Here is a 27,828-nt window from a genome sequence, read left to right on the forward strand (position 1 = left end):
GATTATGACTTGTAAGCTGTTAAAGCAGCAAATCTTGTCTCTGGAAAGCTGGGCAAAGAGGAGGTCAGTGCACAGGGAAACATCCAAAACAGAGGTGAGTGGTGTAATGCAAGGGAGGGCAATGGGAGCAGAGCTTTTGGGCTCTCGGGCAAGAGACCTTCTCTTGCTCAGCCTGGAGAAAAGGAGGCTCAGGAGGGACCTTCTGGATCTCTACAACTCCCTGAAAGGAGGTTGTTGCCAGGTGGGGGTCAGTCTCTTCTCCCACATAACGAGTGTTAGGATGAGAGGAAATGTCCTCAAGGTGTGCCAAGGGAGGTTTAGATTGGACATCAGGGAAAATTTCTTCACAGAAAGAGTTGTCAGGCATTGGGAGAGGCTGTCCAGGGAAGTGGTGGAGTCACCATCCCTGGGGGAATTTAAAAGCCGTGTAGATGTGGCACTTGGGGACACAGTTTAGTGGTGGCCTTGGCAGTGCTGGGTTAATTGTTGCACTGGATCATCACAGAGGTATTTTCCAACCTAAACAATTCCGTGATTCTCTACTCACTATGGAAAATGACTGGGGCCATGAATATTCCTGTATTCAACATGCCCACGCATGGAACAGTCTCACAGTGCACAAAATGCAGAAAATGGCCAAATATTACACAAAAAGACATCAAACAGTATCTTGTAAAGATGAGGAATTTTATTTTATTGACATACTATGAGGCAAAACAAAATTGACACCATACAAAATAACTTTATAAAATATCATTCACATCATTATTTCGTCAGGAATTACAGCATTCTGAGCTTGTTACGAGTCTTATGTTTTGAGGTGAAAAACACTACGCTAAATCTTTAGTATTAGTTGTATATATACAGTAAGAAACCAGAACAGAACCTGTTAGGTTTTTCATGAGTTTATTGCAAAAGTAGTGCAAACTATTTTACCTTGCAAGCTGTAAAACAAACTTGGAAAAGGACCCACCTAAGCTTAAAAACATGACAATAAATGCTCGATTTCACAGCCTTTGCAGCTTCCTTCAAACAGTTCTCAACAAAAAAATTCCCCATCTCTGCACCATGTTTAGATTTTCACTGATTTGGAAATGAAGGAGTAGAGGATGGACCTGCACAGGGAGAGGGCAGAGAGCAGGAGCGTCCTGCTCTGACACAGGGCACAGCTTTTACCAAGGGATTTGGGGAGTTCAGGGAATTTGGTGCAGCCCCAAAACACCTGCCAACAACAGGGCAAGTTGGGTCACTTTGTTCCCCCCTGTTAATAAGCTGCCCCTTTCCACACTCATGTTTGAGAAAAGAGTCAGGAAAGCAGAATGAGCAGGAGAAAAAATATCTAATTAAGAATTAGGAACATGTATTGTCTGTTTTGGGAATATAGTATCCTTTTCCTCCTCTTCCTGAAGTCTATGTAAAGCGGATTTCCATGGTCCCCCTCCCCATGGGCACATCCCATCCCAAACCACTGCACGATCCCAAGGCAGGATACTACATTCTATGAGATCCAGAGAAAACAACGGCCTAAAATGCTACCGGGGTCCCCCAAAAGCAAACAGGTAGCTGAGTCATCTCCTAAAAAAATCATAAAAGCAAACAAATGCTACATGAAAAATGTTAAAGAAACAAAATGCAGCATATTCAGGCTCTTTTTTTTATTTTTTATCTTGAGGTACCTATATAAATATTACCTTCTGCCCAAAGTACGATTGGTTTTGTTAAAAAACTAAAGTCCTTGTCACGAGCCAATTGCAGGGCAAACATTATTACTGAGAAAGTGCAACCATGCTGATCATTTATCTGCAGCATATTAAAGGATGATTAGGCTTTAGAAAATATAGCTTAAGTCTAGACCTGATGGAGCAGTTTTATAAAAACACTGAACAGAGGCATTTTCCTTTTGTTCGAGTCTCTCTGCAGCAGAAAGCCTTAGGAAACAGCTTGGAAGTCCTGCCACGATGGAATGTCAGCACTTTTACAATCCCGTATATAGATTTTTTTTCTTTAATATTTAAACTAAATACAATTTTACAGCAAAGATTCCCCCCCTCTGTTGTAGGTACTGGTAAAAAGTCTATTTTTTTTTATTATTATTTTTTAAACTTCAAAAAATGATAGAGTATCACAACTTAAAGCTTTCCAAAAATGAATTCTTTTGAAGTAAAAAAGGTTCACATCATAGAAAAACTTACACATAGTTGTAAACTTACATACAAAATTGTGGAAAGGTCAATGACATTTTATTCCCTTACCCTTACACGTGTATCCATTCATTTTTAAACATATATATATACACATGCACACACATATAGTTATGTGCTATATGTGTGTGATATATGCATATATAGAGACACACAGGTGTACAGATTTGGGGTCAGGATTATACATTTCAAACTTTATTGGGCGTTTCTCTTTGCCTTGGTCAGCTGTGATACTGTACATTTTACAACTTGCTACACTGAAAAAATAGCTTCAAATTCGCTAAAACTCCATTTTGTGACTTTTTTTTTGAGTTTTTTTTTTTTTATTTGGCTGTTAAAACCCATTTGCTGTTTTTAATTAAAGAAAACGAGTTTTGATTGTTACGCACTGGGGGGAAAAAGAAAAACAAAAACAAAAAAAAACCCACCAAAAAAACCCAACCACAAAGGCACAAAGAATAAAACTTAAACCCAAGATCGTTGTCTCCGAACAATAACCCCGAGGTTTTGGGGCGCGGGCGCCCAAGGTCGGACGTCACGCGCGGTTTGGTCGCTTTTTTGCCAATCTCCTCGACAATTTGAGCAATTAGCACCCAACTGGTTACATGAGGTAGATCCAAATCAGAAAAAAAAAAAAAGAAAAAGCAAGCTGGGTCCCCAACACTTTTTTTTTTGCCTCTATTTAAAATGTTTTAAGGGTTCTATGTCAGTCGTGAGAAGTGGAAGCGATGGCACCGTCTGAAGCGAGCACGGAACTCAAGAATGGCTTTTTTTTTTCTTTTTTTGGATGTAAATTTAAGTGTTAAAATCACAATCCTCCTTCAGGCAGAGATTTTGCTGGCGGGGGGAGGGAGGAGAGTATGTTCAACAACAAAAAAAGCTGGGATTTGGGAAAGCTTGTTTGGCATTGGCTGCCAGAGGAACCCGAGAGCCCACGACAGCCAGTGCCTGAAGAGGCATCACAGTATAGAGCTGCAGGTGCCCCCTATTCCCCAGGTGAGACGACTTCCTTTACTAACATTTAAGCTTTACACCTCCTCGTGTTAAACAGTATTTTTGCATACTCTGAGAGAAAAATCTGACTAATCCATTGTTTTGTTAAGGCTTAGTTTAAAGTGGCGTCGCCACACAAATGCTCCCCTACGAGATACACACGGGAGGTGAACTACACACACACACACACACACACACACACACACACACACACACACACACCTCGAGACACCCCACGGCTGGAGGAACACAAAGCAACAGGTACAACCCATGTGGGAACTCCTACAACAGCAGGGATGCACTCAGAAGTCAGTTGAGGGTATTTCTGGGTTTGTTTTTGCATTACAAGTGCTACTCTTACCCAACCAGCACTACATCGGTTATATGCAAGAACAAGACAGTTCAACACAGATGCAACACACACACAAACTAAACACACATTTAGTACCACTTGAAACGACCTTAACATCAGAGCTTTTTCTTTTTTTCCTCCCCCCCCCCCAAAAAAAATAGTAAACTTTAAGTGGCCATAAAAACATTTTGATTCTTTAAGGGAACATTTACAATATGAAACTTTTGAGTTGATTTTTGGTTCTTTTTCAGTTATTTTATTTAAAAAAATAAGATTTTGAAACTATTAAACAAAAGATTAAAACCTTAACAGATGTCAGTTAAATGTGCAATGTACCAGGATTAAAGAGAAAAAAGAAATATGGATTTAATGAATACATTCTGTTTCCGTCTTGCCCTCCCGAGACTGAATTAACCACTTTGCTGCACAGAAATTGGGGCTGGATCTTCAATTATCAACTGCCCTAAATGCTGAGACTTCTGTGATTGTACAAACTAATAAAACACTGAGTAAGCCAGGGAAATTGTGCTTATTATTTCCAGCAAAATACTGCCTTTCTATCTTTTATAGACAGTCTATAAACTGTCGCCTTTCACTAACTGTGTGTAAACTCACACACACAAATGGATACACACACACACACACACATCTATAAAATCTACTAAACTTTATCAACAAATTACAGAAAGCAAGCGGTAACACTCTTCAGGATAGCACAGAACTTTGCCAAATGTAATTCCTCATTGCACCTCAGTGAAAATTTGATTTTCCACGATACGTGTTTCTGAAACTCACTCCTTAATGGGTTTTGATGGTTTGTTTGGGGTTTTTTCCCCCCCTTGTTTTTGTTTGCTTTAAAATGAAATTACAAAGATGCCGCTTATGAGATGAGCAATTGAAGGGTTCGGTCATATTAAGTTCCATGAGGAAACGTATCAGGAATAACAAAATTTGGGTCAATATATGTATTTTTTTCAATAGTATAGAAACAGTTGCATCTGAGCATCTCACAGCTGATGCAGAATTAACTTTGGTGAAATCTAGAAACAAACTTCATTGCATGTCCTGTTGATACACGAGGACTCTGATCCAACCCACAGCACATGACCCCATAGCTGAGATTTTGCATGTCCTGAAAGCCCAGCCCTGACCTGCTCTGAGTCAAGTACATGGCAGGCAAAAATGTGCAATTTTACAGATACTGGCACGAGTAAAGTTCCTCTATTCATGGATTTAAAACCAGGAAAAGCTGATAAATACAGAAAAGAGTCCACATTATATTTTTTTTTCCCTGACAGGAAATCTAACCTAACAAAGCAAACACAAACAGCACCAGCCAGGGGATTAGAGGCTCCCAAGCTTTGCCTGCTGACCTGTTCACCATTCATGCTTGCCAAGCACACTCAAAAAACCCCCGTAAGATGGCCAGGAAAGTTTCAATTTAGTTTTTGTGGACAATTCTCAGACAGGATCAGCAATCCCTGCTGATGAGCAGGGAGCAGTTATTCCAGCAGGTGGTTTAGTTGTGCTAAAGAAGGCGGGGAAAAACAACAAAACTAAAGCACCCGGTACAACAGCACATCCAAAAATGTGGGAAAAACACAACCAAAACCTGCACACTCCTAAGAACCTTAGAGAAAAGAATATGCCCTTTGATACAGACCTGCCATGCAATCCTGGGCTCTCCAAAATCCCACAGGGAGCTTTGGTGGAAGAGCAGCCACAGGGAGTTTTAAGATGCATCTGTAGAGGCAGCGCATGGACAAATCCAAAGCAATTGCTCTTCTGGGGATATTTAGGTGGGAGGGAGGAGCAGCCACCCTTCACCTGGTGCTGTGGGGTCGTAGCACTGACATGTGCAAAAATCTCAAAACGAGCTCTTGTCAGCCTCTCTCCCCTTCAAATCCAGCAACGCCCCTGTCCTGGCTCCAGCCAAACCCAAAGTTCTCGGACACGGAGCACTGACACCACAAATCACCTCGAGGAACTCCCTCCCAACACTCTTCCCGTGGGGAAGGGGCCAATGGATGGGTGTGGGGAAGGTGGATCTGTGAGGGGACTGGCAGGGAAGCCAGAAGGGAAACCAAGAATTAAACAGTCACCTTAACAAGTGCTTAATTAGCAATTTTGCAAGAAAATGCTTCCCTTGGCTCCTCAGTTCATCTCCCCAAGGGAGGGGGTGCCTGGCATTGCTCTTCCCTACAGCATGACCAGCATCCAGGATGGGGCTCTTCCCTTGCCTAAACTTGCTGATGATCCCAGGTTTGCAGAGCTAGTCTGGGAAGCACACAGCCCCCCTCCCATCAACAAGGGAGAGGCCATTCCAGCATCCCTGCACACTGAAACCCCCGCCATGCCACAACAGCAACAGTGGCCATGGAGCTGCAGTACAGGATATAGTGAAATACCTTCTCAAAAGCAGCCATTTACCCTGTACTTCACACTTTTGGAAGAGCTTCATTAAATGATAACTGAGAACTGAACCAAATTTTGGGGATTTTACCCCATTTGGTTATTAATGAGCTGATTTATAATGATTTATTCAGTCACTCACACAAACTGGCTCCTAGAAAGTCAGAACTTTAGCAATCCTCTAGCTCATCCATGGATGACCTTCATTAGTGTCTACACCCAGCAATCAAGAAGAAATTGCAGGGAACACAGAATCCCACCAAACTCACTCCTGAGAGGCCAAAATCCACAGCACAAAGCCCAGTTACTTTTGAATAAAACTAAACTCTAACACTGCTATGAAACCACACCAGCACACTGTGCTCCAACAGGCAGCACTTCTGCCAGCAGGGTGGTTCATTCTGAGAAAGCTTGTTTGGATTCATTGTAAACAAAGTCTGATGTATTAGCACAGTTTTCTACAGTTTCACTTCAGGTCACTTAAAGCACCTTCAGTCCATATGTACTTCTGTCAAGGCTGAGTTTCAGCAAAGACTTTGCAGAGAGCTGACATTAGTCACAAGATGAACATACCCAGGCTTAGGGTTGTTTTTTGGTGTTTTGGTATGGGGGGTTTTTTTGCTCGTTTCAAAGTTTATAATTTTCTGAGAAGGGAATAAAGTATTCTCACTCTTACAGTCTCATGTCAAGTTATCTAAAAAATACATTAAAAAAATAATCCAATACATTGTTTTTTGCCTCAGATTCAAAATATATTTCAAGCACCTTCATGTCATTTTCAGTGAAAACCTGAAGTACAGAAACATTTTTCATTTGGAAAAACAGTACAGAAACTCAAGTGAAGGGAAAGGTTATGGAGGGAGCTGAGTTGGAAGGGACCCACAAGGATCAGAGTCCAACTCCTAAGCACTGGCCCAAACAGGGATTTTGGCTGCTTAGTGGTAAATTCACTTAAATTAATTCACCTGGAAAGGAATACAGGAGGTAGCCTTGGACTGCACCTGCTTCGTATCTAAGGAGTGTCACAAACTCATTTTGTAGTGATTTGGCCAAGCAATTACATTCATATCAACACTTCAGGCAAAGAAACACCTGTGACAGAGCAACAGGAACACTGACTGGGATCAAACGGATTCTGTGCCACACCACACACACACAGCATCCCCTTCCCACATCCCTGGAATCAAACCACCTCAGAAATGCATCTTTCCAGTCATCAGCCCTCCAAACCAGGCTGGTTTGCATCCTAACTCTGGACAAGGGGGCTGGAGTTGGGGTCTCTCCCATTCCTGAGGCAGATGGAAGCAAAAGGCAAATGCTGAGGGATGGGAAATCAACCAGAGCCAAGATTATTCCTTATCTCAGAGCACTAAAACATCCACTGCACTCCCCAATCCCACAGCCACGGAAGGACAGACAGCAAGACACTGTAACTTGGATCCCAAATTCCTGTTATTCCACTAATTCTGCCACATACAGTGGTTCTGCTTCTACGACACAAGGATCAGATGCTGGAATAAGCAAGAAAAACCTGTGACAGCTACAACTGATAATCCAGATATTGCATTAATGCTTTTAGTCATCTCACTGACACCAAAATTGGCATTGGAATGTTGCACAGGCAGCGAGCACATGGAGAGCTTAAAAACTGCATCTCTGTGGTGCGGGAGAAACGTGCACAGAGGAGAGAAGGAAGAAATGTTTTATAAATTCAGGCAAACCCCAAATACTTCCACTGTAATAAAGCAACTGTGCCCTTCTTGAATTGATACCATAATGCAAACAAAGTACAACAACACTCGACACTGTAAAATATGGCAGTATTCTGGAAAATAGAACCAGGAATGGTATCCCCAGCATTTCAGTATTTGCTGTAAGAGCACTATTTACAGTATTTTTAAACAGCTACAGCAGATGCAAAAAAACCCCAAAGAACACAAAGAAGTCTTACAGTAAAAAGAGAGTTTGAAAAAAAAAACAAATCAGTGCAATTACCTTCTACTTGAAGTTTTCCTTAGAAAAGATGGCATGTGTGCATGAAGAAGCATGTTACCAAATGGATATAAAAGTAAAAAACAAAGGACTGCCCTGCATTAGGAATGGGGAAAGCCACACTGGCAGGACTCATACACAAAGAGAGATGCTATGGCAGAAGAACACTAAAAAAAAAAAACAAACAGGAAAACAAGTGATTTTAATTACACTGGTCTCGAGTGTGAAAAATACTGAGAACTCTTCTTACATTCATTTATTTAATGTGTAAAAGATGTCCTAAAAAAAAAAAGTCCCTAATGGTTATTTATGCCACCAGAGATGCTTATTTGACTGAGTCCAGAGCAAGTATGTCCATCTGATCTCCCAAGGTCCCAGTCTTGCATTCCCAGCACATGCAGTCCTGAATAAGCAGAACCTGCAGAACCAACCTGTCCTCTCTCCCAAAGATCAAGATTTTCCTCAAAAAGAAACAATCTGCAAGTCCACTAAAATCCCTACAACAATCCACTGAATTTGGCTGGGGGGTGTTAACATAGGCCTTGCTCTCAGTTAAATTTTGGATTTATGGGCATGAGGAAAATGGGAGTTCCTACAGGTGAGACACAGGTGAGCCTGTGTTTGAGGGATCAGCTGCTGCAGCAAAGCAAAGAGCGCTGGCAGCAATCAAAAAGCCCTCAGACCAAAACCTTCAACTTCATCAAAAGCCTTTGGGCATATGTACAAAAAAACCTTAGAAGCATCTTAGAAACTTCAGTCTTTTCAGAAAATAACTTGGGCACACAAAACTCCAAACTCCTCACACCTAGAGTTTAAATTTTAAAACCCTTGTGGAAATATCTCATGTTATAAAAATATTCCAACAAGAACAAGACTCTGTTCAAATGGACGAAGGCTGCAGGAGTTATTGACAGAGGCAGAATTAAAGCTAAACCTTCACAACCTTTTTGCTTTTACAATCAGGGAACGCTGCCTGGGGGCCTGAAAGGAGATCAAAGGTATTTGTTACGGATTTCAAAAGTATTTACTATGGATTTCTTGTTTTAAACATCAGTTTCCTTAAATTTTCCATGTTGGCCCCGGCAGATTAAGACAGAAGATCTTTCCCTAACAACAAACAGCAAACTCAGCCGAACCTGACAGATCTAGAAACGAGGGGATTAATGTGCCAAAGCTCCTGGGACACGGAAGATCATTGATTGTGATTCACAAAGTCAAATATTCCAAACCAAGCCAAGCCAAAATAAGGAGCTCTGATAAAACAAGGGATCTCCCTCGGTCCGTCAGTGCACACACACACTGAGGGGTTACATTGCATAGGGGCTGTCTGAAATGCAAACTCACAGAAAGGCAGAGACAAATCCACCTACTTCCAGCATTTCCCAGCAGGACATTTTCTCCTAAGGATCAACTCAGCTGTTTCCTGGGTGCTAGAACAGATGGAATTGGACACATTATCCTATTCAGCCCCTGGAGCAGAAATTTCCACCACCAGGCAAACCTTGTTATTGCATCAGTTTTCGCACATTAGGGGGAAAAAAAAAAAAAAGAGAACTTTTATGTGTTTTACATCTGCTGATAGTACTTTTTACCTCCCAAGGGGAGCATTTTGTCCTTGCTAATGCTGGTTTTTGGGGGGTTGTGCAGTGGGAGTCACACGACTGGAAAATACCCCAAGTGCCCGGGGGTGACACGTTTGGTTATTGCTGCCCTGAGCTGCACAGTGATTACAGCTGTGACCTCAACTGGGACTGCTACAGGAACCTGGGTGACACTGAGACTTCTTCACCTTTGTGTTGACCTGAGATGTTGCTGTTCTACACCAGACACGTGGGAGGTAAGGAAAACAAAATAGTAGGATTGTAGGTGTTCAAGGTGGGGTTTTTTCACAGGAGACATTCCTGAATACGTAATTTATATTAAGAATAATCCCAGAAAGAGAGCTGCTGGACTGCCAGCATGCTGTACTTTTCAAAGTATATACTTCATCAGTGTTTTTCAGAAAAATGCTTTAAATTATTCAGAAATTCATCACTGGTGGGAGGGGAAAGGAGGGAGACATCAAGGCATAAAGAATTAGCAGTATTAGAGGCTTAGAAAGATCTATAAAGGGTAAAAATGTCCTGAAATGCACATAACCATCCCAAGTTCTTCATACTCAGGGAAGGAAAGCTACACAAAATTTCTGCTAATTCCAAGAAGATACACGGATGACAGCTACTCTCAGATTAAGGGCCTGCCTAAAACACCTTTTCTCACAAAGAAAACATCCTAAATAGGATGCAGTGAAGTCCCACAGTCTGCTTCAGAAATGAGATTTGAAGTCAAGACAGATCCTGCCCTCCTTGCCCCATCTGACCACCTGTACAAGTCATTTATCCCAGATCTGCATGGAAAGAGGGGGATGAATTTCACATCCAAGAGGTCTCTGCATAACAGCAAGATAAACTAAATGGTATCTTAAAACAGATGGTCTTTTTCCTATGTGTTAAGAACAATTCATATAAAAAAATAATTCTTATATAGAAACTCTTGCCAAATTAAAATCTTCACTGAAATAGGAAACCTCTCAAGGAAAGACAGGGAAGTGCAACACACCCACCATGGGAAGGTTCTGCAGTTTAGGGGTGCTTGGGGGGAGGTAGGTATAACCTGGCTGGGACACAGCAAGACAGACAGTGCTACCTAAGCTTGGCTTAAGATTTGCTTAAATCTGCATTTATATAACTATGACCAAGAAGACACTCTGCCCCAGCAGCCTAATCACCAAATTAGAATAATACAAACACAATGATTCCATTAATAGTTTTTACATCTCACTCAAAAAACACCAACAACCAACACAACTGCTACAAGGTGAAGATCTGAACTTGCACAAAATTATGTACCTAAAAGTCTTTATGCAGCAAAGGTTGGGCATTTTCTAGCTTATCCAACAACAACTGGTTGCAGTGGATCTGCTCCATGGCCCAGAGCACTGTGTGGGTTAAAGCTACTCGCCCGTCCCAGTGGCCAGAGGTAAAAGTATCCAAACGAGACTGAGCAGCTGCTCAGAGAAAAGGGAAAAAAAGCAAAATCCATCAGTGGAAGAGAATGAAAATTTTCAAACCTGCCTCTTTAGCACGTTATTTCAGTTTTTCTATGGCAAAACAAACAAGATCAAGTCAGCAAAAACAAGTTTTCTGGGCTTTTTCCATTTTCTCCTAAACCTGCCTGTGGCATTGTAATTAGTGCAATGGTTTACATGTGTGTTATGGTTTTTATGAATCCAGTGTGCAAACTAACAGAAGCGTCTGTCTAGAAATTATCAGTTGTAATTAATGCTTCTCCTCAGAGAATGGCAAAACTCTCACATTTCCTATGGACCTCATGCATAATGAAGAGAGTTTCACCTCCCTCCCTAAGTAAACTTCAGTTTTCCTCTGATTTATCTTTACTGCATAGATTCTCTGACTTCTGTCTAACCTGCAGCGAGCCGCTCTTCCCTACTGGAGCTCCTGCTTCACCAATCTTCAACATATAAATAAAATACAATTGTTTTGTGCTTGAATGAACGGAGGGTGTTGGTCTCGTGTGCGTCTCTGAACCGCAGAGGTAAAACCTGCTGTGTTGTGTGCACGGTTGAAAAGCCTTTCTGCAAATCCCAAGCTACAACAGACACTGTTTGTATCTCTGAGCTCTCACCACCTTGATTGCATATTTTTGCATTTGAAGAGTAAATGTCCCCACGAGAAGGTTTTCACTTTCTAAGTTCAAAGCATTCTTGATATGTTAACAGAAGTATAATGAGCACTCCTTAGTAAATAAAAATAAATAATAGCATCTAGTCTATCACATTAATACTGTGAAACATATATAAAATTTACATTAACTCAAACTACAGTGAAAAAGGATTGTACTGTATTTATCACCACAGACCCGTATTCTTTATAGACTTTGGAAAGTAAGTGTCACAGTCCTGTATGACAAATCCTAAAGTTAGCTGTCAGTATGATTTTTAAAAAAATCTTTACAAGTTTTTTAAATGGCACATTTTCTTTTGCCAATCTAACTGGAGCTATTAAAAGCTTAGGTACAAGTTCATTCCTTTTTTTTTTTAAATTTATCTTTAGCCTATGAAAAACATTTTCAAATGCAGCACAATAAAAAACATTCAAGAACAAGCTTCAGAAAATACATTTGCCCTTAGACACACAGAGAATAATCTGAGAATAATCTTTATAAGACAGTTGAAAACCAGGATTTTGTCACTCTCTTATTTTGAAAATAAAAATTTTGTAAATTCATCTAGAATAATCAAGGCTTCATAAATAGTAAAAAAATGCTTTGCTTTGCATTAAAAGCTAATTCACAGCATTTTAGCTCATCAAACCTTAGTATGAATTAGATCTTTCCAAATTATTAAAAGCAACTCAATGAACAGCGAACTGAATGAGGAGTTTTGTGGGTTGGGTTGTTGGTTTTTTGTTTGTTTGTTTGTTTTTTCCTTCCCTAAGCCCTGAGATTGCAGCTCTTGATTTAATTATAAAATGGGTCTGTTTTATACCAAGCAGCTTAGAGATTTTTTTGGCAAACCACATTTCCAACAATAGTGGGGTTTGGTACAAGAATGCAGTTAGTAATCAAGTCTGAAATTCTGGACGGAAGGCTTCCTTGCAAAACGGGAAAGAAAGGAATTAAGATGTGTCACTCATTGCTGGCTGCCCCTGGAGCTGGGGTTGGTCTAAGTGCAGCTGGTCTCGTGTGAATCCAACTCTGTCTCGTACGGAGTCGCTAAACATTAAAACATGTCAAGCAAAGTACATCGTGCGCAGCGTGTCCTGGTGAACTTGAACTGCCTTGGCAAGTGCTTGGTGGTCTCTGCCATTGCTCTGACCAGAAGTGTGGCTTCCTTCAGCACTGCAAGAGAAGGGAGGGGGGAAAAACAAAACACAACAGGTTGGGGGAGGAGGGAGAGGGGAAGAGAAACCCTGTTTAATCTGCCTCTCCTTGCAGATGTTTTTTGTATCGTTTGTTTCTTTTGAACAGAATGGTCAAAAGTTAATCACCCTTAAAGCACCACTGAAGTTGGGAAACAGAAAACAGCACATGCAGGTAAATCTGCCTTTTTTCGGCAGTGCAGTTCAGTGGTAACAGTAAAATTTCCCCTCAAACTGCTGAGGACACCATTGATTACAGACTTAGCAAGCCCATTGCCTTCCTGCTTCCTTTCAAATTCTGTAAGAATTCCAAAACTCTGGACTCACCTGTCGTGCTCTTTATCCACCAGATGGTACCTGGCTCTGAAGGCAACCAGGTGAGCGTAATACGCTGGTGCAGGGATGGACACGGAGCGGGTGCAGCGGACGTACGTGTGACACAGCTGATAGGTGAGGATCTGCAGCTCATCCGAGGAGAAACGATTGTCATCCCACAGGACATGGTAATGAGAGGGTCTGCTTGTTCCCTGGGGGCACAGGACACACAGGGACATCAGCTTTTCAAAAACATCTCCTTAAATTTCCACCCCTGCAGGTGAACTGCAGCGGAACGGCCGCTTCCTTAAAAATCACATGGAACAGTTCTACACATTTCAGCAAATTTTTCCTTTAAAAGGAAAGGCAAACAACCTCCTTCCTTGCTCCCCATCTCACTAATCCCTTTCTCCTTTTTGATAGGATTGTGTTTTCTAGAATTTCATCCCTGTTACTGAAATTAAATGGTCGTATTGAAATGCACTTTCATCTCGACAAACTTACGTCTGACAAAAAGCCATCAGATAACATTTTGCCTAAAGGTGCTTTAACAGCTGAAAAGTTACCATCCCACACAAAATGCCTTACCTGAATCCCAGCATGACTACACAGGTAAAAGTCAAACTCTGATGGGTGGGTGATTTTTGTGTCCACTGTGGTACCAGCTGGAATGTTTCCACTCTTTCCAACCTGTGGAACAGAAAATGCAGACAGTAAGGCACACAAAGATTTTTTTTTTCCTTTTCAGCTCTATAGCAAGGAAAAAACACAAGAAGAAGATCCATAAAAAGCAGAAAGTGAAGGAAGAATAAGCAAAACTGAAATTTTGTTCAAGTGAAAATCTGCAGTGTCTCTACTATGGAGGAAAAAAAAGAGACAAGCTGCAAACCTTCTTAGATATTATCTAAAAAGATCAGTTTTTCTGAATAATGTCAAAAGGAGCTTCTGCAACTAATTTGTCAAATTCTTTTCACCTTCCCACACCAGGACAGGTTATTCCTCTATAACTTTTCCTGTTTATACCTGAGAGGGGACAATCCTCAGTTGTCAGACAGGCTGCCTCTTCCCTGAAAAAGTCTTCAAAGCAGAACTAAAGAAATACTCTTTACTTTCAAACAATTTAACAACTGTGATCACAGCATTTATTAATATAACAACCACCTTCATGTCAGCATAAGAAGTTAATAATTATTGCCTTCAAACCTAGTGGGTTTCAAGTGCTCCCACAGAGAAGCCTGACAGAAGGAAAGAGAACATGAAGAGCCATATCTGTGAGCAGAGATTTGCCATTAGGAACTCTCCATTCTCAGCAGTAACTCCATCCTGGGCTTGGGGAGTCTCCTCTACACACAGAAAAGTCCCAAAAATCAGCAGCAACAGGTGCCTTGGCTGCCTGCTGGACACGTGCTGGTCACAATCAGAACATACCCGTTCGTTTTTATCCGTGCAGAAGAGCCTGGTGTGATGCCTTTTCTGCACAACTATAAATGTGATTCCAGGCTGATAATCCTTCTCTAGTTTAATGCAAGCCTCTCTGATGGCCAGCAGCTCGTGGTGCAGCACCTGAACCACAAACACAGAGAGGTGTGACAAATATGAACCACTGCAATCCCGCAGATTTATTTATCTACAGATTATTTATCATGTTCCTTCTTGCACTGTCACTCAGAGTAATGAGATGTCAAAGCATTCAGGATCAAACCTTAATTTTTTCCCTTAATGAGAACAAATTAGGTCACCAGTTTCCTGAGCCAGACGAGAGCTGCTTCCATATTTGTTCAGCTCCAAGCATTAGGCTCGGACTAATACACTGCATGTCAAAATCTTTTTAACTGCCAAATACAAATGAACATTTAATTAGGCTGTTGAATATACAGCAAACTAATTATTTTTCAGACTAGTACAAGGGATAAAATCCAGAATTGCTCAGCTGCTCTTTCCCAGCTTTGTGAAGTCTCATGCAGGACTACAGCCATCAATAAGGAAAGTGGAATAAACCACTTTTAGGTTAATTATACATTAAAAATTCAGTGAAAACCAGTGGTAATCGAAAAAAAAAATTTCACACAAAGATTATTTTATCAATTCAAGTTTACTAAGTGACCTTTACTCCCTTCTCCTTGGATTTTGAGAAGTTGACTAAATTCTGTATGTTTTAATTTACATACAAATACTGGAAAAGAAAGTGTATGTAAATATCTTTAAAATATATAGAAAAATATTTCATAAAATATGGTCTTTGCAAGTAAACAAAATAAATACAACAAAGTATCTGATGAGTTTTATCAGGAATTAATTAAAAGTGGCAGTGTGAAAATACACTACTTATTAATCCTGATTTAAAAAGTAGGAACATTAGTTTACACTTAATTTTTCTTTACTGCCCACATTCTATGTGATACAGGTCACAGATGTGGAACATAACTTGAATGCTAAAAGCTATACTTCATAATCTATTATTTGTAAAGGGAATTATTTTAAAGGGGAAAAGTATTTTAAAAACCACATGAAAAATATGGAAACACTTCTCCTGCCCTGCTTGGTTAGAACCCAACAAATCTGCCGAGGGAAGATTTGCTGAGGATGTGGGGTTTTTTTGCATAACTCAAATCACATAAAACCACATTACTACCAGTAAACTACATTTCAAAAAGAAAAACATCACCTGTTGAAACTGCCCCTCCGAAACACCGTCCCTGTAGAAGATGATGCGAGTTGGTTTGAATCTCGTTGATTTGTAGAACTGGATGAGCAGCTCCCTGACCATGGCAGCCAAATCCTGGATGATTTCCTGGCGGTGCTGCTGGACCCGAACGGTGGCACAGTATCGGTTGGGATGAGCGTCCATGCTTCCCACAACCTGGGGAAAAAAATGCTTAGTCTCGAACCAAAAAGCACTTTAATAAAGGGATTTCACAAGAAAACTGCACTGTCTTGCAAACTAAGTGGTTGACCTGGCAAAGATGGAGCTGAAACTAAAATGGGCTTGGAAAGACTTTGGAGTTTTGCCTGCCTGTGGCAACACACCCTGCTGAAAGGGAAAAACTTATTTTAAATCTAGAAGACTAACTTCCCATTTGCACCTACATACACTTAAAAAAAAAATCAAATACAATTTGGAGACCTGATATCATGAAACCATTGATTTAGTTCAGACTGCAGAACAGGAATTTGAACTCTGGAAGACCAAGTCCCTTTTTGGGACACTGGGGATAAGTCCATCAAACTGAAACACTGAGGCACTACAGAAATATCCACACCAAGGGAATGGATTTATGTTTATGAAACACCAGCATTCAGTGGCACAAGATTTAAAAATAAACAGAAAATAAAGTCCAAATTCCATATTTAAGGAGTCAGAACCAACCACATCTCAACCTGGTTTTCCCTGGACACACAGGTGTAATAACTTTCTAAAACAGGTATTTGTTTACTTAGCACTACAGGCTATGATACTGCACATACCATCGAAGATCTTCATTATTAAATAATCCAGAGCAGCCATTACAGGTGTTTGACAGTGTCCTATATTCAAGAGCACATTTCCAAAAGATCACTGCACATTCTGTGTTGTCAGGAAGCCTGAGCCCCCAAAAACCACAAGTGAGCCAGCCTAGTTCCCTATCAGCAGTGAAGAAATTCTTAACATTTCTTACTGCTGAAGAAGCAGATTTAAACATGCACCAGCTCATTACAGGCTGCTGATAAATATCAGCTCCCAGGAAAGCTCCTCTGTGCAAGAGCAGCTCAGGCATTTTACAAGCTAATACACCCATTTAAGTAATTAGCAGCAGAGCAAGCTCTCTGAAGTTTCATTAGATTCCTGCAGAAAAATAATTTATAATACTATAATTAGGCAATCAGAAGCAATGGACCACAAATGAACTGAAAGCAATAAACTGAATTAGAGCTGAGCAGCAGGAGAGAGCTGGGGTTAAAGATCAGGACACAATTCACTCACTGCAGCAATGGAAGGCTTTTTCCCATCTCCAGCTGGTGGGTGAGTTACGTCTGCACCAAGGAATATGACAGGCTGCTGGAATACTGGGGGTCTGGCAAAGAGAGAGGAAATTTGTAAAAGCAGCAAGATTTCTACTTAATAAAGCACATTAAAACTCCAATAAACAGCGCTCTGTACTCCTGCAGTGAATTCCTCAACAACTGGCACTTGAGCAGACTTGATCACTTGTCCTGTGGCAGTGATTAGAAATCCTGATTAAGGTTCTCATACTAAATACTTGGGCAGATTTTTAAAGCACAGCTAATTGCTACTCTTAATTACAAATTACTTTAAAAATGTATCTTTTTTTTAACTTGGAGAATTGGAGCCTTTATTAATCAGACCATGGAAAAGAATAAAAGTTGATCTCTTAGCATCAACTGGCATCTGAGAAAATTAAAGGACTGTGAAATATAAAAGATGCTATGAATAAAAATATTTTTTCTGTGTTGGTGAAGAAGTACAAAAATTGTAGCTACTAAAATTATTATTTTAAAAGTAGATTTTTTAAAAAGTATGCTTCAAAGCTTTAAACAAACCTTTAAGTTATTAATCCACTGCAACAAGAGCAGAACACCACAACATTACAATGCAAGTTTTATGCTTCAACTCTGTCTCTTTAAAGTTGTTTTATTAAGGAATAATCTTAAGCCATCACCAGAATTTTTTTGTGTGTATGTGGGTGTGTAGGGGAGTGGTTAAATGGTTATGGAGATAAATTAAGCTGTTTGCAGACCTTCTCTAAAAGAAATGGGAAGGTAATTATAACAATGTAACATGCAATGCCAGTTCTATTCCCATTTCCTCAGCCAACAGAAAATAATAATTAGCGAGTTCTGTTTTCAATACCCAAAACCTGTTTTTTTACAGAATGCCAAGGCCTTGTGTGTAATTGTGCCATTTTTCCCCTTTACTTAACTCCGTTTTCACAAAAAATAAACCCAAAACCCAACAAACCCTCCACCACTGTGCCTTTCTGAATCACACACTCTGCAGTGCGATGATTTCAGGTGCTTTAGCAGGAGGCTCCAACAAACCCAGGATGAGTCTGTTGAGTTCAATACACAGAATTTAACAAGATACACAGATATACACCCCTTTGATAATGTGTGCTTTTTCTTCTTCCCTAAGTACTTGTTGGATTACTTTTGAGCAGGTGCCTCCTGACCAGCCTAAATACGCTTAAGTGAAAATTTGCTTATCAGTGCAGAACAGAATGTTGATTTCTCTGAACCAGGCTCCCAAGAATGATGTAGCAGGTAATTCCCTGAGCTCTCTCTGCAACTTGGAAATATAATGATTGTAAAAATGCCCTCTTTTTACTGATGTAGAGACACAGTTGTTCATTTTGATTGAAGTAACTTTATGTATCTTTACATTAGGCTTCTCTATCCTGCACAGGTAAGAAAAAACAAGCTGTATTTTGTCCATTCTTCCATTAGAATTTCTTGTCACTGATTTTTTAATAAAAATGGTGAAAAGTTTCAATTTGAGAATGTTTGTTTTAAGATGTAAAAGGCAGGGTCTCTCTTTTTTTGACAAGCAGCATTTGTTTCACTCCCTCTCAACTACACACAGGACTTCAGGGACACATCAGATACAGAATTCAGTAGCAGCAAGATAACTTCACTGAATTATAGTCACAGTATAATCAAACCTTATCAATGTAACACAAGTAAGAAATTGCAAGTTAAACTGGACCTAGAAACCAATTGAGTTTTCTGCTCCCAGCTTTTGGTTCTTTAAATGACTGTGTAAGTTAAGACATACAACAAAATGAAGAATTTTGACCACAATTAAACTATCAAGGAAAAGGCACTACTCTTCTAGAGGGTCTCTGCTTCTTTCTGAAAACTCAAGGCAAGCAGAATATTACAGATTTCTCATTCAAGTGGAAGTTGTGCTCTTCAATGGTCAGATCGTGATAACAATATTTTTATTATAAATTCCAACAGAAACAAGTATTCCTCTCCAGTCTGGGGAACCTAACTTTTGCAGGACTACTTATGAGAAGCCAAAAGAGAGTTTGTCTGAAGAGTCTCTTAAGCTACAGGGCTACGACTGCAGATAAAAGCACCCAGTTATCTCAGTATGACGCACGTTCGCTTTACAATACAACCCCCTCTTCCTTTTTGAAAGATGACTTACCTTCCCTGTGGCAGCAGAATGTTATTTACGCCTCCTAATTTGACATTTATTTTTAAGCAAAGGTTAGACAGGGTTTGTGGTGTTGTTCTCTGGACGTTTTTCATCTGAACACACTGTGTGGCCATTCCCAGCACGGTGTCGCCAACGCGCTTCACCTCCGCTGCAGAACAGGAAAAAACAAACAGAAAACATTGGCAAATTGCAAATCAAACCACGCAGGAGACGTGAATTCAGTGCCAATTAACTTAACCTAGAGTTGTAGCAAAGTGGTCATCACGCTTAAAGGAACAAGGCAAAACCTAACCCCAAAACCCAACGCAGCCTCCAATGAACCTCCCCCCAGTCCTGCACTGTTCCACCTTCCCAGTGACTAAATATAATAACTAAAGGCACTGTTGGCTTATATATTAACTAAGATTTTTTTTTAATTGTTATTTTAGAATTATAGTGTTATATCATCACCTTTAGTTAATGATGTGGGTAATATCAGGATGATGAGCGGTTGTTTCATTATTAAACACTGGACTAGTAACACAAACCTAACAGTAATGTGCTGAGTAACATTCAGCCAACCAGTTTATCAGTTCATCACTGCAAGTTTATCACTTGCATAGAAAGTGGCCAGTTCAGCAAAGGATGGCCCATAAAAACTCAAAAAAACTCATGAAGTACTGTACAGTTTCAAAGGTTAAAACAAATCCTATCGTTAACAACAAAACTAAGACTTAAAGGCTTTGAGAGCCGTACTCTTACACTCAGGGAGGAAATTTAGGGTCCCAGACTGGCTCAGAGAGGATGCAACTCCCCACTCTGGTAACAGGAGAGGAAAAGAGCAGGGTGGGAAGAGGAGAAAAGACAAGGCTGTGGGCATAGGAAGTGCAGGGCAGGGAAGAGTGCAGGGAGAAAATAAGGAGAGATGATTAGAGGGGGCAGAAATAACTGCAATTAAAGATAATGACAAGGAAAGCAGATGAGAACGGTACCACATCCTCTCAGTGGTTAAGTAAAGGAAAGAGTTCCCTTTTAATGCCAAGCAGGAAAAGTGAAAATGCCATTTTGCACTGAATTTCTATTGAACAGATTAGAGATGAGCCACTTCCTTTGCAAGGCTGAATTCAAGGGGAAAACAAGGTACTATTTCCTTAAGGTTCCTTGTTTAATCTCTCCTTTCATCTTGTATGAGATAATCTTAAGTTTAGAAAATTATTTTGTGTTATGTTAAATTGGTGAGGTTGAGGGAGGGGATAAAACAAATCTGCAGCTGCTTGGTAGATCTGAGCCATTAGAGAAGAGAGTCCATGAAGCCAGAGAAGAAAAATAGTGGGTGCTGCTCCAACAAGGCAAGGTAAGTGAAAAGGGGATAGAAAAACAAGCAGTCTTGCCTTTAGGAAGAGCTGGTTCAAACCAAAATGCATGATTTCTCTAAAACATTAAAACCTGTGTGTGTGTGCTATGCAAAATGCACTGACTGTCCCTCTGTTTCCAAAAAACAGTTTAGCTGGTCGAGCTTTCACTTTGCACGCATCTGCACCCTCGCAACCAGAGTTAAAAAACTGAAATAATAAGAAAACCAGACAGAAATCTTCTCCTTCACTCAACCATTTTGAGTTCAAATGTGTTTGGACGATGCTCTCAGGCACATGGTTTGACTCTTGGGGCTGGTCCAGTGCAGGGCTAAGAGTTGGACTCAATGATCCTTGTGGATCCCTTCCAACTCAGCATCTTCTGTGATTTTTTGCCAAAGGGTGATAGCGTGAGTAAGCAAAGATGTTCTAAAAGCTACACGGTTCTTGAGGTCATTACTTCTTCAATCACTTGGAATCTTCAGCACACAGGTTACATTAAGAATATTTTAACCCACTGTGTACCAATTTCATCAATCTCACCAAAGGTCTGGTTTAGCTTTCTCACTCACAACCTACATCTCAAATGCAACCAGCAGGAAGAATGTGGAAAAACAAATTAAAAGCACAGAAAAAATAATTTAAATAATTAAGCCTTAATATGAAACATCATGCAGCACAAGAAGTATAATAAAAGTAATTTACAGCCCGTTCCCTAAATGGAATTTATATAGTTAAACCAGCATTAAACCTCTCTCATTTGGTTTATTCCCAAAAACCACATGAAGTTGTGACTGAAACACACAATTTCCACTTACTGACCATAGACTGGTGTTTTTCCTGGCAGAATCACCACGACAAGCTGCAGCCCAGTGTAAGTGTTCTTGAGGTGTCTGAACATGGGCTCCACGCTGTCGGCTCCCTGCGCGTATTTACAGAAGCACGGCTGCCCCTGGATTGGCATTCCAGCATCCCTGGAAATCTTCCTCAGTTGTTCTGTAAAGGACCTGAAGGATGTAAATAAATACATCAGATTCTCAGGTAGCAAAACTCATCTCGATTTTTGTTCTTATTTTTAACGGAACAGTCCAAAAACCTGAAAATTTATCCCAAGTGTATCTTTAATCGTCTATGTAGTCATGGAAGGAAAAACAGGAAATACGCTGCATAAATAGCACCATTAATAAAAACATCATTTCCAAAGCAAATTCCACCTGATTTCATCTTTCTACAGGAGATACAGTATAAGCTACTCTTTTTCAAAAACACTGCAACAATGACATTTTGGATAGCCCGCTCCACCTTTAGTGGTACTAAACTACAGAAAGGGCTGGACTTCCTTCTTCTTCTTCTTAGTGAGGAAAACAACCAACAGAAGTTACCAGCAACTGTCTCAGTGAATTGATCTAACATCAATAATAAAGCACAAGGAAAACTTGCTAGATACCAGAGAAAAGGTGTATCCTGGAGGTGAAGACAAACCTTCTCCAAGGACAGTGCAAATATAAGTAGATGGTCAGAAATAGGGACAATCCAAGTTTTTCAGAGGCTTCCACCAGTGAAGCCTTTTTAGCTCACTGATAAAAGCCCCCTTTATGTTGGAGTGGGTGCCCCCACAGGTGTCTAAATTGCTTCACCAAAGGGTGCCAAGGTGCCACCCACTGAGAGGGTGTGAAGATTTAGTTTCTTCCAAACCCTTTGTTAACTTGCATGAATCATAACAGTGTGTGAGCTCCAGCCCTGCAGCCTGGGGCTCCTGGCAGAAAACGGGCACGTTAAGTATTTCCCCTGGAAAAACAGACACTCACCACTATAGCAGAGTCAGTGGCAGAACATCTCCCTGTCCCTGGAAGTGTTAAAGGCCAGGTTGGATGGGGCTTGGAGCAACCTGGTCTAGTGGAAGGTGTCCCTGCCAGTGGCAAGGGGGTGGAACAAGAAGAGGTTTACTCTCCCTTCCAACTCAAATCATTCTGTGGTTTTAACATTCAAGTCTCATGGCTCAAAACCTGAGCTGTTCTAGAAGTCCATCTGGAAGTAAGGTGTCTAAGGTTTTCTTTTCTGCCTGTTCCCAAGAGGTAAAGCAGGATGATTAGGAAGACTCTTAGGGAATTCGAGGGTTTACTCTGACATATCTACAGCATTTGAGTTCCAACTTTCTCAATAAGTTGTAACAAGAGCCCACAAGATGGAACTGGACACAGCCATATTCCTTGCATGGAGAAATGTCCTCTCCTGGTAAGGACCATCTCCATCTAAGCCATCAAATAATTTCATTTTGGTTCACTACGTTGAAGAATTCTGCCTATTTCTCAAAACTGAATCACTTCACTTATGCAGCATTTCCACTGGAAGAAACAGCATGGAAGGGAAAATTCCATGGCAGCCTCGTTCCTACCTTCTGTCTGGAGAGAACAAGTTCCTCCCTTACACAATGGGCGGTAAAAAGTAAGATTCCCACCCTTTGCTCATCACTTGTCAGGGAAAAATTCCCAAGCTATTTGGCAAATCATCTGAAGGAACCCTGCTATGGCAATACCACTGGTATGAGCAGCCACTGCCCTGCATTCACCTCACAAAAAGAAGGTGAGTCACCCGCCAGGGCAGCTCCAAAAGCAGCACTTGTCCATGCACAAAGGGAAAGCAGCTGTGTGTGAAAGAAGGAACCAGGCATCCACCCACGCCTGCACACCTTCCCTGATCCAAGATGGTAGATGTCACTTTTAACAACACTCTTTCAACTATCATATTCCATCCAAAGATAAAGAAACCAAATCTGAAAGTTTCATATAAATGCTCAAAGTCAACAAAACAACTAGTCCTACTCATCTGGCAAATACAGCAACTTGCACAATCCAGGAACTCTAAAGGGGAAAAAGTTTTAGACAAAAGTTGGATTGCTTTTTAATTTTCCTTTTACATAAGGTCTGCACAAATAAAGCTATTCCAACCAGGAATAGAACCAACAGAACATACATGTTAGCTTTCACTCTTGACAAACACCTATCACTGGTCAGAAACCTGCCATAGAGCATAAATGGCTTTTGTTAAGTCTGATTTGCAGGATTTCCTGATGCTGGCATTGAAATCATACTGGCATCACCCAAAGAGAGACAGAACTTCAAAAGCACTGTTAAAGATGTACTTTAACATATGTTAAACAATTTAACAAAATATATATTCTAAATGAGTAAGTGAAATCATGACACTTCCATCCATAATAATTAATAAAATCACCATCTTACAAAACACACTTACTTCAGATGAACTTCAGTGCACTGGCGCTGGGGAGCAAAGCACGCGATTGCCCAGACCTTTATTTCAATCCCAGTGTGAAATTGTTTATTCCTCATGTCCCAGACTCCTTGAACTGGTGTAGCAATTGCTTTATTCTGGAAGTGCAAGGAAAAAGAAAATACAATAATAAGGCAAAACTTGATTTATGCTAAATAAAGAGTAGTTATGTTTCTAGTTCCCTCCACCTGGCAGGTGATTTGTACTCTCAGATCTTTCTCTTCCCTGTGCAAATATCCATCCTATCTTTTAACAATCATTCGATCCGTGTAGCAAGACAGCTTGTTAACTGGTGAAAAATAAAGCCCATATTGTTCATTTTTATTGGTGATCATTTCCTTTGGCTGCATAAATCAGCAGCAGATTGAAATTAGTTACGGAGAGTAAGTCAGATTCACCTGGTATGGAACATTAATGGGAACCTACATTTCTACAGTGGCACTTTACAACTGCTCAGTGAACTTTTCCAAGAGGGACCTAATTTAAGTATTATGAATATTTTGCACATCACTAAGTACTGGTAAATAGTGAAGCATGGAATACCCTGAGCTGGAAGGGACTCACAAGGATCATCCAAGTCCAACTCCTGGCCCTGCACAGGACCAAGAATCCCACCATGTGACTGAGAGCATTGTCCAAACACTTCCTGAACTCTGTCAGGTTTGGTGCTGTGACCACTTCCCTGGGGAGCCTGTTCAGTGCCCAACCACCCTTCTGAGTTTACACAGACACATTTTTAACCCAGCTTTGCTTTCAGAAATAAGGAAGCAACTGAGGGAGATGCAACACAACCATTACATTTAAGGACTTTGAGAACCTAAATGTAAATTCCAAACATTACACCTATGACAACTTTACCCCATACATCCAACATAATTAATTTAAAACAGCCATATTACAGGAGTTATCCCAGCTGGTGCTGGAAGCCATCACAGACTGGCATGTATCCCTTGGGTACAGTAGCCCTTGGACATACCCTGCCTCCATAGAGGATTGAGGGAGGCTGGAGGACTCTGCCGGTCACATCCGTCATTTCATCTTTGACCATTATCCCAAATTCCCGAACATAAGGGTCGGTGTTAAAACTTGCACTCCGCATCTGGAATTAAAAGAATTGATGAAAAACAAGCTCATCACTTGTGTGCAGGGCATGAACACATTCAGTACCTGCCAAAGGCAGGCAAAATTAAGTTCCTCACAACATCTCACTCGTGTTTGATACAACACTCACCAACTTGCTGATCTCCTCTTGACGGTCCGGTGCTGATCTGGCAGTGGCTCGAATCATAGTGGAAGTTTGATTGTCAGTGAGTTTCTTTATGCATCTTTGTCCTGCCACTATGTTGCACACCTAAAATATCCACCACAGAAAGGAAATTAAAAATCAAAATGCAACTGTTTTTTGGTTCGTTGCTGCACTACAGAATTCTGAAGTTGGCTACTCAAAAAGCAGTTTGTCAACATTTGAACCTTTTTCCCTCTGACCCACTTCCCCCAGTCCCAGAATACAGTATTATCCATGAATTTACTTGCCTCCAGAGGAAGGTACGTGTGTTTCTGCTCCTGTCCAACTTGTAAACATGGAAGGTGAGGATAGCGTAAAACTAATTTATGCCTGTCCTTGAAATACTGAGCTACAGTGCATTCAACTGTTTGTCCATTCTCCTGCTGAAGTGGGAATCTATTGGAAAGCAAATATGAAAAGAAGCTGTTACTTCATGCAAAATACTTTCCCACAGTTCCTCAATACATTTCTTGGCATGAGTTAAGCTTATTGAAAGAGCACAAAACAAAGCCTGAACAATGAAATACTAGATTTAGATACCATCAGTTATCTTCTTGTAAAAAGCTGCTTTCAGTTTTTTTTCTTATATTACTTCCTTAAAAATGGGATTCAATAGCTCCATATTCAAGTTATCTGCAAACCTCTGGTTAGTGATTAAAAAGAAACATTTTTTTCCAGAGGAAAAATACATTGGCAATAAGCAAGATTAGAAAGCTGATCCCAACGGGCATTACTGTTCTATTTGAAAGTTGCGAGAAACATCAGGCTACAAACAGGACACCCTGTTCTTCCAATGTTGAAGAAACCCAAAAAAGAAAGGAAGAAAAAAGAAAAACCCAACCAACCAAAAAACTCCCCAAATTCAAAATGAAGCAATTGGTTCAAATGCCATGGCCTTCATTATAGTATAAAACAGAACAAAAAGAACAGCAAAGCTGGGAAAACACTGGTATATTTTAAGGGTATCAACCAAAGACAGCATCATTTTTCAAGTAACTTTTCCTATGTCAGCAATGCAGGCAAGGTGTTTTTCCAGCTTGAGACCAAACATGCTTAAAAAGCAGCAAAATCCTTTACGTTTGGTGGCTTGCTGGTCGTCTGGTGACATTGCACACTCTGTACTTCCTTTTCATTTGTCCACAGTGTGTTATCTCCACCTTTAGACCTAAAAATCGGAAAACACAAATCACCATCTCTTCAAAATCAAGGTGTCAGCCCCTAAACTGCTACACAAGATCACTTAAACTGTGCAGTGAAGCCATTCACTATTTAGCACCAAAATGTATCCCAGAGAGAACTCAAAACCAGCAATTTACAGCCTTAAAATTCAGAGCCCCCGAGCTTCAGACAAAGTTCAACACAGAACTTTACAAACAAGATGAAATCCTAAAGCCCCAGGAGTTCACAGATGACGCTGAGCACATCCTGTGAACTCCAGTTCTGTACCTCCAAGGAAGTCCAGGATGGGGAAAGGACAGAAAGGGCACACAAGCTCCTTGAAACAAAAAACCTTGTTTATATTTTTTGTCTAAACATACAATGTCTGTGAGACCTCCAACTATTGCAGCCAGCCCTGACCTAATGAATCAGGAGTGGGGAAGAAAAAACACCCAAACAGCCTCCAGGAGCTGAAATGAAGCAACTCGGTGCCTGATATTTTTTCAGAACATTTACAACCAACACAAACTCTGGATTTGTTTATACTTTTCGTGCTAACTTCTAGCTGGGCAAAGATAATTTTGTGTGCATTTTGTAGAAACAAGAAAGGAAGGTGCAGGATAGATTTATGGAGTTTTTCTTTTTTAACTTGTTTTCTTTCTGCCAAGAATATCAGGAAGAAGGATTTCCATTTTCCAGGAGAAACCTTGAGTGAACAAAACCAGTAAGACTTCTTCCTCCTGGACTCTTTGCTTCAGTCACTATACAGCAGAATAACTATAATTTACTTCCAGGAGAGTGTATGTATGAAATACACCTAAGCATGCAAAACCACATTGTTAATTATTAGTAAAATATGGAATATAAACATCCTGATATCAGTAACTGGAGTTGGAATTGTACTGTTGAGTGGAACTGGAATATAAAAATCCCAACATCAGCAACTGGAAAAATTTAAGTTTGGGTAATTCAAAAAACATGAAATCCCAATCTTTGTAAATATTTAGAAATCACCAGATTAGGAACTGGAGTATCTTTGTCATGGAACTGGGATTGGCACTACTGATATGTTTCAAAAGTGAAAAATATTAAGCTTTTGTCTCCAAATACAGTGACTGATACAGAAAGTATTTTGCACATGTCATGGTAACACATCAGACAGAATAAAGCAGTTTCATATAATTTATTACCTTTTATTTCTTTGGTAAACTTTACCCTTTGGGAATCTGTCAGAGGTTTTTGTTGTTCTTCAATACTTTTGAAGTCCAGAACTTCACATACAAACTCGATCACTGGCTGTGCTTTGTAAAATGCAGTTGCAGACACTGCAGACAAAAACATTAATGGTGTGTTGCAACAACACAGAGGAAAGTTTAAAGAACATTTTAAAGAACATTTTAAAGAACATTTTAAAGAACA

The 27,828-nt window shown here is 40.3% G+C and overlaps 1 protein-coding gene across 2 annotated transcripts in view; it reads right to left on the reverse strand.

Annotated features, from left to right (window-relative positions):
• Window positions 1-7,759: 7,759 nt before the first annotated feature.
• The window catches only part of AGO2 (argonaute RISC catalytic component 2), a 48,107-nt gene continuing 28,038 nt past the window's right edge, over window positions 7,760-27,828 (reverse strand). For both annotated transcript variants that reach the window (XM_027684393.1, XM_027684392.1), the window contains exons 6-19: window positions 27,600-27,734; window positions 26,329-26,416; window positions 25,500-25,647; window positions 25,198-25,317; window positions 24,943-25,065; window positions 23,931-24,064; window positions 21,498-21,682; window positions 19,333-19,492; window positions 17,146-17,236; window positions 15,850-16,044; window positions 14,613-14,747; window positions 13,773-13,874; window positions 13,197-13,396; window positions 7,760-12,849 (exon numbers count right to left, since the gene is read on the reverse strand). In XM_027684393.1, coding sequence (XP_027540194.1) covers window positions 12,741-12,849; window positions 13,197-13,396; window positions 13,773-13,874; window positions 14,613-14,747; window positions 15,850-16,044; window positions 17,146-17,236; window positions 19,333-19,492; window positions 21,498-21,682; window positions 23,931-24,064; window positions 24,943-25,065; window positions 25,198-25,317; window positions 25,500-25,647; window positions 26,329-26,416; window positions 27,600-27,734 — 1,925 coding nt within the window. In that variant the 3' untranslated portion in view covers window positions 7,760-12,740. The remainder of the gene's footprint in view (window positions 12,850-13,196; window positions 13,397-13,772; window positions 13,875-14,612; window positions 14,748-15,849; window positions 16,045-17,145; window positions 17,237-19,332; window positions 19,493-21,497; window positions 21,683-23,930; window positions 24,065-24,942; window positions 25,066-25,197; window positions 25,318-25,499; window positions 25,648-26,328; window positions 26,417-27,599; window positions 27,735-27,828) is intronic.

Source organism: Neopelma chrysocephalum, unplaced genomic scaffold (genome assembly GCF_003984885.1).
Source record: "Neopelma chrysocephalum unplaced genomic scaffold, ASM398488v2 Primary Assembly neopelma1_66, whole genome shotgun sequence".
NCBI classification, from domain to species: domain Eukaryota; kingdom Metazoa; phylum Chordata; class Aves; order Passeriformes; family Pipridae; genus Neopelma; species Neopelma chrysocephalum.